An 11245-nucleotide genomic window follows, 5' to 3' on the forward strand; every position below is an offset into this window, starting at 1 on the left:
TTTTATGTAAAACATTACAAATGAATCTATAATTTTATAGTTCCGCCGATTACCCGCACTTGAACGATTTTTCCGGGAAACCAAATTTTCGTAATTAAAGTCGACCCACTCAACGTTGAATCTCAAAACCAAGCTAAGAACATTCCCGTGGCTCTCCCGAGTTCCCCAATCAAAACTTGAGATAAATTAATCCAGGGGTTCCTGAGTTATGGTGAGACAAATAAACAAACATACACCATAGGAGAGATTACAACTTTATTTGTAAAGATGATATGATAGGGTTTTTTTAGTCGTAAATTAATTTAAAAATGCAACAAAAAGATGTTTAATGCATAGAAAGCTCTGCTAATTTTGTATTATGAGTGTCCGTAGAGAAATTTAAAATTCGGTGATGGTGATGGACCAAACCTCTATAGAGTAAAAAAGTAGATGTTAGTTCCACATTTATTAAAAATATATTTCAGTCTGGGTTGACCCTCGTCAGTTCTTGAGATTGTTTCTTCACAAAGATTAAAAACAATTCTTTAAAATACTATCAAATGAATTCTGCAGTCCGGACAAGTGTAATCGTACTATTATGCATTTGTCTCTGCAATTACAGTTACTGGTTGGTCTATTGTACCTTGTATGAGTAGGTCCAGCACCTTATGTAGGTTGGCTCAACCTTTTTAATATGCTAAAGCTGGTTTACTTTACAGCAATTGGATACGCACAAGCTGAAAGTCTTCTAATGTTTTTTTCAGGTTTCTTTATCTGAATATTTTTCAGGTATCTGTATCTGAAAGGGTTCAGGTTTCTGTATCTGATCTTTTTCAGGTTTCTGTATCTGAATGTTTTTAATGTTTCTGTATCTGAACGTTTTTCAGGTTTCTGTATCTGAATGTTTTATAGGGTTTCTGTATCTGAATGTTTTTCAGGTTTCTGTTTCTAAATGTTTTTCAGATTTCTGTATCTGAATGTTTTTCAGGTTTCTGTATCTGAATGTTTTCAGGTTTCTGTATCTGAATGTTTTTCAGGTTTCAGTATCTGAACTCTGCCAGAAGCTAGGAACCAACCTAGATACAGGGTTGACCGCTACACAAGCCAAGGCTAACTTGGATAGAGATGGATACAATAGGTAGGATTATAATTTAAAAATAATAAACTTCTAAAGCTTTCAGATATAAGTTATCTAGAACATATTTTTCTTGAACTTTTATTATAAAAAATCCGTACTCCATCCTTTGTAATGCGCTATTTGGGCCTTTTCATACAGAAATCAGATGATTTTTTTTTAATCAAAACATAGTATTAATTATTAATTATTAATAGTTTAAAAAGATATCTAAAGAAAGTGCTCTGTAGATTGTTTACTCTCTAAATATTTCTCTATAGATAATTCTCTAATAGTTCTTTATATAGATATTTTTTTAGAAACATTTCCATTTCCTTTTTTCATCACTTGAAGCTAACACCACAGTATTTAGAGGGTTTGTCTGATTAGTCCACTTAAAAAAATTACATAAATAATTTATTAACACTTGTAATATGGAAGTGTGTATCTGATCGAATAGTTTACATAGTCAACCTCGTACGCCTCTCAGTTTTCTATTGATATAGATCTCTAGATATTAATCTGTATAGACAGCTCTCCATATTTATAGACCTCTAGATATTGATCTTTTTTCTGTTCTTCTCTTTTAGATCTACGCATTATAATCTATTGTAGACAAGGGAAAAATGCATTTTTACACATATTTCTGATCCATACTGTTCTTCAATTTGATATCTTGGCGCCAGAAATATCAAATTAAGTATAATAGAACTAGTATTTTCTTGTTTTCCAAGTAGGGTGTACTGCCATGTTATTCCACGAAGGGTTCTGTTTAGCCACAAGAAACTGGAGAGAGTTGTATAAGAACCTGACTGTTCTGAGCTCCCTTGATGCTTTCACTTAGAACCACATTAAATCGAAAGCATTAACGTGTTTCCGACGAGTTCGGATACTTAATAACAGCTAACCAGGCTTGTTATTAAGGAGTATATTTAAAGCTGCCAGTAGCAAAACCTGGATCCAGCTAGGTAATAAACTTCCATTCTCCAGGTTAATCTTTAAGAGATTTATGCAGGCCTTCAATGTTTCTTGTAGTTCCGTTTTGTTTTTTCCATCTGTGTGAAGGGGTGTAGTCCCCCCTATACACCCGGCTGGCTAAAGTTTTTCTAGCTTGCCGTTTTCTCTCACCCAATATCTCTGAATACTATCAGAAGCGCCGAGCCAGAGCCCGTGTTGCTCCTGTGAAGGCTTGATGTGTACTAAAAAAATGATTCTTTTAAAATGTTTTGATAAAATAATTTTTTCAAATAGTTCTTTTTGAATATTTTTTCAAATAGTTCTTTTTGAATATTTTTCCAAAAACAGTTTTTTTTTGCAATCCTCTTCTAAAGAAAGTTTTTTTAAATAGTTTTCTAAAAATAGTTATTTTTAAATAATATTCTAAAGATAGTTCTTTTAAAATATTTTTCTATAAATAGTTCTTTTTTAATACTTTTCTAAAGATAGTTCCCCAGAGATACTAGATAGCTTTCTACCTTCATATTTAATTTCCGGCGAAAAAGAGAAAAAAGGCATTGTATTGTATGTAGTTAGGAATGGACATTGGGCAAGGTTTCATTAAAACTTAATTTCATTAATTATTTTGCCTCGATAGGAAATCGAGAAAAGGGCCGGAAAACATAAAAAATCATTGACGAAAAAAAAGTTTTAAAAAAAATATTTCCTTCTTATAAAACATCTCCCTCTCTAGCTGTGACGGGAAATATTTAAGGATTTAGTTTTCTTGAGATCACTCTCTCCTATATCTTATCTTAACAAAACATGGTTTATATTTTTACCTCGGGTAATATTCTCAATATTCTTCATCATTCTTCCTCAATCATAGATACTTATACACAAGGAAGGGAGAAAAGAGTTCGTGTACATTTTAGTTATTAGTTCAGCGGATAGGAAATAAGCCTGGCTTTAACCTTTGCATACAATCTTTGTTTATGTTTTCAAAAAAACTGATTAATAGTAAAAAAGTACACAAACAAGGTGTGTATCCAGCTTACAGTATATATATAACTATATAACTCTATCATAGGATATTAGTTTTCTTCCCCGAAATGTATTCTACTAATCAACTTTTTCTTCAGACTAACTCCTCCAGCAAAAACTCCTGAGTGGGTCAAGTTCTGTGAGAATCTGTTTGGTGGGTTTGCTCTTCTACTTTGGCTGGGAGCAATTCTTTGCTTTCTAGCCTACTCAATCCAGGTTTAGTTTCTAGCCTACTCAATCCGGGTTTAGTTTCCTAGCCTACTCAATCCAGGTTTAGTTTCTAGCCTACTCAATCCAGGTTTAGTTTCCTAGCCTACTCAATCCAGGTTTAGTTTCTAGCCTACTGAATCCAGGTTTAGTTTCCTAGCCTACTCAATCCAGGTTTAGTTTACAATAATTCAGGTTTAGCACAAATTACAGTATATTTTATTCAATATTAATTCAAAGTATCTTTAGACGTTAAAATATGACAGACAAAAAGGTTGGATTGTGAATCTTACGAAGATTGATTCTAAGCACAGTGTGTAGTGTGTACAAAAGCTAGGTCAAGAGAAATGTTGTTACTTAATAATGTAGGATCCTAATCTCAAAATGCTTACAAGCTAGGTCAAGAGAAGTGTTGTTGCTTGATAATGTAGGATCCTAATCTCAAAATGCTTACAAGCTAGGTCAAGAGAAGTGTTGTTGCTTGATAATGTAGGATCCTAATCTCAAAATGCTTACAAGCTAGGTCAAGAGAAGTGTTGTTGCTTTATAATGTAGGATCCTAATCTCAAAATGCTTACAGGCTAGATCAAGAGAAGTGTTGTTGCTTGATAATGTAGGATCCTAATCTCAAAATGCTTACATGCTAGGTCAAGAGAAGTGTTGTTGCTTGATAACGTAGGATCCTAATCTCAAAATGCTTACATTCTAGGTCAAGAAAAGTGTCGTTGCTTGATAATGTAGGATTCTAAACTTAAAATGCTTACATTCTAGGTCAAGAGAAGTCTCGTTGCTTAATGATATAGGATCCTAATTTAAGTGTGTTGCCAAGCATCAAGAGCATAAGGAAACAATGTTGGGGATTTAAATACCATTACAAACTGTTTAACAAGGCTTTAAACGTGGCTTCATTTCGATCTTCGGTGTCCCTGCACACTTATTTTCTATCACAGGCTTCTACTTTGTTTTTAAAGATAACAGATAATAGATGGTTTCGACATCAGTAGATTTATGTGTTTATGTTTAGTATTGGTAACTGTAGATCAATGATCTAAAAGGTTCTTAAGAAAAATAAACTTGTATAAAAATAAAAATAAAAACAATTGCAACAAAAATAAAAAATAAATTTCTTTTCAGGCTTCAACCTTCGAGGAACCCCCTGATGATAATCTTTATTTGGGAATAGTGCTTACAGCAGTTGTTGTTATCACAGGTTAGCAAGGATGGGCATTGTTTTTTGAAATTTTTGGATTAAAAGGGTGTCGTTTAGAAAAAGAAAAGAACGATGAACGAACGAATTGGATCGTTCAGAAAAATGAAAAATGATAGTTTTTTTTAAAAAAAACAAGGGAAAAAAACAACAAGGAACGATTTAAAAACGATGAACGAACAAAATTAAAAAAGTATAATGTGCCCCTCTCTAATTAGTTAAAGGGACTGTACACATAATTTTCAGTAACCCTCCATTTTACATATCGGTACCTTTTCAACGTTTGTCTGGCTGAGCAAAAACGAGAAAGATAACCTTGTTTTTTACATAAAGATAATGATTTTATTTTAAAGTTACTTGAGGATTTATTCCGTAGAAGCAAAGAAGGAAGTATACAGAATTCAACACTTTTTTAAAAATAATAGTTTTCATTGTTACTCAGATGTAAAGGGTACCTTTGGAAGTTAGACATGGTGGGGGGTCACTTTAAATTATGATGAAACTAAAAAAATTCATTTAATTTGAAAAAAAAGCATAAATACAGTGATAACCAAGAGTCGACTTCGAGACTCAAGTTATGACTTTAAATAAACATGATCACAGCAATTGTGCAGTGTAAACAGACCCAGTTTACTTAATAAATGATTTAATAACTTCTACAGTTTTCTGGTTATCACTGTATTCAAATTTACATCGTTTAATGTTTTCCTTGGGTAACCTTTTGAACTGGTTAATTTCATGCTAATTAGAATTTCAATTTAGATTTTATCATTTTTAGTCATTATTATATTATACATATTACTTGTAATGATGGAATATATTCTCAACAAATTATACATATTATATGCTAATTAGAATTTCATTTTAGATTTGATCATTTTTAGTCATTATCAACATATTATACATATTACATGTAATATATTCACAAAATATTATAGATATTACATGTAATATATTCTCATTATAGTATACATATTACATGTAATATATTCTCAACATATTATAATATTACATGTAATATATTCTCAACATATTATACATATTACATGTAATATATTCTCATCATATTATACATATTACATGTAATACATTCTCACATATTACATGTAATACATTCTCAACATATTATACATTTTTCTATTTTTCTATTTCACTTTTTTTTTTAATTTTTGTACACGTCACCTTTTTAACACTTTTATACACCACCTTTTTAACATTTTAATGCACCTCTTTAATAACACTTTTACAAGCCACTTTTTCACAAAGGAAAGATAAAGGGGTATCTGTTCAAAAGAATTGAAAACACCAAAGAATGTATTGTCAGTATCTGTCAGAAAATCAAAATAAAGATGAAATATAAAAATTTTGAAATATTGAAATATGCCTTTTAGTGAAACATTGATTGACAACTTTTCAACCAAATTTTAATCCTAGGAAACATAAATTTCTTCAAACAAATTTCTTCTTAACATCCAACGTTTTCAAAATTGAATTTTAAATTCACTTCTACGTTATTTCCCTGCAACATTTATAATGTTGGCCTTTACCTTATAAAACAAAGCAAACAAGACAGTCAAAACCAGAATAAATTTGTAATTTGAATTATTTTATTAGAAAAGAAGAAGAATTTTTAATCTGTAACGGTTAAACGGACTTTACTTTTATTTTAAGTGGCCAATTCCATGCAATGCCCGACTCACAACGGTACTCTTAAAACCTGTGTCTGATCAAATATAAACGAGATATCAATATTTATAGATTTTATAACTGCTTATTTTCCATTGTGGTTTCTCTTCAAAGCTACTGCAGGGAAAATCATATGAAATATCAAAGTTAGAAACTGAACTACAAGATTTTCCACATTATCGATCAGAGTTCCAAGTGTACCTTTGTGAATCGGGTATTGCCATCCTTGCATTGAGAGTCACTTGAAGTTACAAATACAGTCCTTTTTCTGTATAGGCTGCTATATAGAAACCCATTAGCAACAAATTACAGGGTGTCCCAATAAACATGGGAATTCAGTGACGAATTCGATATCGTCTTTTTTAAAAATTCTTTGATTTAGTATAGTGATTGATACCTACTGAGCCTGAAATTTAAAAGAGTATCATTGAACGAGACTCCTGAGTTTCCTTTTTGGGGTCTTAACACTTGTGTAGATTTTGTTTTAAGAGATTCGAAAAAAATGGAAAACATAAACAAACTGAATTATATAATATTTCATAACAAAAATATTTATTTTCACAAAACTCCCTAACCCCGTTCATAAAACCCGGGTTTTAGAACTGGTTTTAATAACGATACCCTGTCTTAAGTTTTGGGCTCTGAGAAAGCTATATAATCTGTAAGAGTTTCCTCTGCTATGCTCACATTTTGTTTGTTTATGTTTTGACTGTATGGTTGTACTTAGTAAAACAAGAAAATTGCAGTATGCAAACAGAGTGAACTTGTCCGTATTCACTGTTCATCTTGCAGAGACAGTCTAAAGTCTTTTACTCTTTTCATAAAATAAACTCCAGCAGACATAATAATATTATGGCTTTTGAAACTTGGTGTTACAATGCTAATTCATAACAAAGACGATATCGAGTTCGTCACTGAATTCCCATGTTTTTTGGGACTCCTTGTATATCAAAATTGTGAAAAAGACGACTTTCATTGAAGTATTTATATTTTAGGTGTCTTTTCTTACTACCAGGAGTCAAAATCTTCTAAAATAATGGAATCCTTTGCTAACATGGTTCCTCAGTATGCTCTTTGCATCAGGGACGGAATTGTCTTCAAATATTTTAATAATCCCTCATTATTCTTTTTTTTAATCCTTTCTGAGAATTATTTTAATATTTCTCATATATTTATACGTTTTTTATCTCTAAAGACGGCCAAAGATTAAGGAACAAGGAATTAAGTCTTTGCCACAAACCAATTTTATATTCTCTATATATCTTGGAAACCTGAAGGTTTAACCCTATGGTATTTTCTTAGATCTTAGATCATTTGATCCAACAGAACACATAGTTCGAAATATCTAAGGTTTAAGACATCGGGTCTCAGAGATATATAGGTATTTAAAACTTCGAGTTTATGGCAAAGACACAATTCTCTTGGGCAAATCAGCAATAAATCTGACCATTTTATAAAAAAAAAAATCCTGAAAACCTTGTCAACTGTTTAATAGTTAAAAATATCATTTAAAGTTGGAGGAGCTCTATAGATTCAGAGAATTAGAAAGAAATCCTGGGTTGCAATAAAATGTCAAGTTTAGCTTTTTTCCTCAAAAAATGTTTTACTATTTACTTTCCTTAATATCTTGAAACACTTTTCTTTTTTACTAATCTTGTACATGTACTGTACTGTCCTATCGACAGTTTTGTTTATGAAAACATTTTATTTTGAAAATGAGGAAGTTTTCACAATTTCGTTGAACCTGTAGAGATGGGGATAAGTTGAATATCAAAGCAGAAGAGCTAACAATGGGAGATGTTATCGAGGTCAAGTTTGGGGACAGACTCCCAGCAGATATCAGGGTAGTAGAGGCCAGAGGTTTCAAGGTGGATAACTCATCTCTAACTGGAGAGTCTGAACCTCAATCCCGAGGTCCCGAGTACACCCATGAGAACCCTTTGGAGACCAAAAACCTGGCATTTTTCTCAACCAACGCGGTTGAAGGAACCTGTAAAGGAATTGTGGTTATGGTCGGAGATAACACCGTGATGGGGAGGATTGCAGGATTAGCCTCGGGACTGGATACAGGAGACACTCCAATTGCAAAGGAAATTGCGCATTTCATCCATTTAATCACTGGAGTAGCGGTATTCCTTGGAGTTACATTCTTCTTCATTGCATTTGTTCTAGGATACCATTGGTTAGACGCTGTCATCTTCCTAATTGGTATTATAGTTGCAAATGTACCAGAAGGATTACTGGCGACTGTAACTGTATGTTTAACCCTAACAGCTAAAAGAATGGCATCTAAGAACTGTTTAGTGAAGAATCTTGAAGCTGTAGAAACCCTGGGTTCCACTTCAACCATCTGCTCAGATAAAACAGGAACACTGACTCAGAACCGAATGACCGTGGCTCACATGTGGTTTGACAACAAGATCATTGAAGCAGATACAACTGAGGACCAGTCAGGAACAACTATGAACAAGGAGGCGGCAGGATGGCAAGCTCTGAAAAGAGTTGCTGCTCTCTGTAATAGAGCCGAGTTTAAGGTTGGACAAGAGAATGTTCCAATATTGAAGAGAGAAGTGAACGGAGATGCATCGGAGGCAGCACTGCTGAAATGTGTAGAACTATCAGAGGGAAAGGTTCTGGACTACAGAGCAGAGAGGAAGAAGGTCTGCGAGATTCCTTTCAATTCAACAAATAAATATCAAGTTTCTATTCATGAGTGTTCTGATGCTGATGTTCCTGGATACTTGTTAACAATGAAAGGAGCTCCTGAGAGAATACTTGATCGTTGCTCAACCATTGTTATCGATGGAGTTGAAACTGAGCTTACAGAGGAATGGAAAACATTGTTTAACGAGGCCTATATGGAGCTAGGGGGACTAGGTGAAAGAGTTTTAGGATTCTGTGATTTTAATTTGGATAAAGAAAAATTTCCTGAAGGATTTCAGTTCAATCCTGAAGAGGTTAATTTCCCCCTGGACGGATTAAGGTTTGTTGGTTTGATGTCTATGATTGACCCACCTAGAGCTGCGGTACCTGATGCCGTTACAAAATGTAGGTCGGCAGGAATAAAAGTTATCATGGTAACTGGGGACCATCCGATCACTGCTAAGGCCATCGCTAAGTCGGTTGGTATCATTTCCGAAGGAAATGAAACGGTTGAAGATATTGCTGCTCGGCTAAATATCCCAATTGCTGAAGTCAACCCCAGGGATGCTAAAGCTGCTGTAGTTCATGGTGGAGAGTTAAAAGATCTCAGTGAAGACCAGATTGATGAGATCTTGATTCATCACACAGAGATTGTATTTGCTAGAACTTCTCCTCAGCAGAAGCTGATCATAGTTGAGGGTTGTCAGAGAATGGGAGCTATTGTTGCAGTTACTGGTGATGGTGTTAATGACTCCCCTGCCCTGAAAAAGGCTGATATTGGCGTGGCTATGGGAATTGCAGGTTCTGACGTCTCTAAACAAGCTGCTGACATGATTCTTCTTGATGATAATTTTGCATCAATTGTAACAGGGGTTGAGGAGGGCAGGCTGATCTTTGACAACCTGAAAAAATCTATTGCCTACACGTTAACATCTAATATTCCTGAAATATCTCCTTTCCTTCTTTTTATATTGGCAGATATCCCACTACCCCTTGGAACAGTTACAATCCTGTGTATTGATCTGGGAACAGACATGCTACCAGCTATATCAATGGCCTATGAAGAAGCTGAATCTGATATTATGAAAAGACAGCCTAGAAATCCATTCACCGACAAATTGGTCAACGAACGCCTTATTTCCATGGCATATGGACAGATTGGCATGATTCAGGCGTCTGCCGGCTTCTTTGTATACTTTGTTATCTTAGCTGAAAATGGATTCCTACCCCAGGACTTGTTTGGAATTAGAAAACGATGGGACTCCAAATCAATCAATGATCTTGAAGACTCCTATGGCCAGGAGTGGACTTACCATGATAGAAAAGTTTTAGAATTCACTTGCCACACCGCCTTCTTTGTATCAATTGTGATTGTCCAATGGGCAGATTTGATCATCTGTAAAACAAGAAAGAACTCTGTGTTCACACAAGGAATGAAGAACATGATGCTAAACTTCGGGCTCGTATTTGAGACTGCACTGGCCGCCTTCCTCTCCTATACACCAGGGATGGACAAGGGACTACGGATGTATCCTCTCAAGCTGAACTGGTGGTTTCCAGCTCTACCCTTCTCGATCCTTATCTTTATCTACGATGAGATAAGAAAGTATTTGCTCCGACGCTACCCTGGAGGATGGGTTGAACAGGAAACCTATTATTAATTGAACAATGTTCATTTTTATGAGATTATTTCAAGAGTGCAATCAATGTCAATTTAGTACAATGACCAATAAAGAGTTTTAAAATTGACGACGTTGAAATTTTAAACACATAACTAATTATTTTTTTTGAATCGATAATTACAATTTTTTATATTATAAAGACGCTAAATGGCAAAGGAATTGAGTTTTTTTCCCTAAACATAAACTTTCTAATCTCTAAATCTCTACAAACTAATTGTGTAAACCTTTGATATTTCAAACTTACACTACTAGATTTTCCATAATCTATAGTTTGAAATATCAATGGTCTACAAAAACGGGGTTTAAAGAATATGGATAAGAAAATCTGAGTTTGTGGCAAAAACGCTTGTTTATATAAAGATGCAGTGTTTGGAATATTAAAATATTGTGTATTTAAAAATATCAAAATTTAAATAAGCATTTCGACATGAATTTTTATTTATGATAATCAAGAGCCGACAAAAAAAAAGTTTTAAAGTGTTATATTTTACTATATATATTTTGTTATGTGTATAAAGTAGAAAATATAAATGTAAGGGAAAGTATACTTCTGATGGTTTCACGTATCCTTTTTTGTCTCGGATCAAATTAACTTTAGAAATTGCTTTTATAAAAGAAAAGAAATATGTGAAAAAACTCTTGAAATATCCAAAAACAATATGAAATGAAAATACTTTTATTAAATACAAAATTGAAAAGATCCAAGTATCTTCTTGGTCGAATTGAAATAAACAGGCGCGTGGGGGT

General features: G+C 33.5%; 1 protein-coding gene across 2 annotated transcripts; it reads left to right on the forward strand.

The window, feature by feature from the left end:
* The first annotated feature begins 3341 nt into the window (after positions 1 to 3341).
* LOC111697881 (sodium/potassium-transporting ATPase subunit alpha) lies at positions 3342 to 10565 on the forward strand. Of its 2 annotated transcripts, none has more exons than XM_023468014.1 (4): positions 3342 to 3371; positions 4415 to 4490; positions 7169 to 7256; positions 7924 to 10565. In XM_023468014.1, the coding sequence occupies exons 3-4, from the start codon at positions 7210 to 7212 to the stop codon at positions 10475 to 10477; spliced, it is 2601 nt and encodes an 866-aa protein (XP_023323782.1). In that variant the 5' UTR covers positions 3342 to 3371; positions 4415 to 4490; positions 7169 to 7209; the 3' UTR covers positions 10478 to 10565. The 2 variants fall into 2 exon arrangements, with proteins under 2 accessions (XP_023323782.1, XP_023323783.1); XM_023468015.1 differs by lacking the exon at positions 3342 to 3371 and adding an exon at positions 3443 to 3454.
* Positions 10566 to 11245: the final 680 nt, after the last annotated feature.

Source organism: Eurytemora carolleeae, unplaced genomic scaffold (genome assembly GCF_000591075.1).
Source record: "Eurytemora carolleeae unplaced genomic scaffold, Eaff_2.0 scaffold306, whole genome shotgun sequence".
Lineage (NCBI taxonomy): Eukaryota > Metazoa > Arthropoda > Copepoda > Calanoida > Temoridae > Eurytemora > Eurytemora carolleeae.

Coding starts and splice junctions, on each gene's coding strand:
- LOC111697881 (XM_023468014.1), top strand. CDS start 7,210: ATGGAATCCTTTGCTAACATGGTTCCTCAGTATGCTCTTTGCATCAG. Junction 7,257..7,923: donor CAGTATGCTCTTTGCATCAG/GGACGGAATTGT, acceptor TTGAACCTGTAG/AGATGGGGATAAGTTGAATA.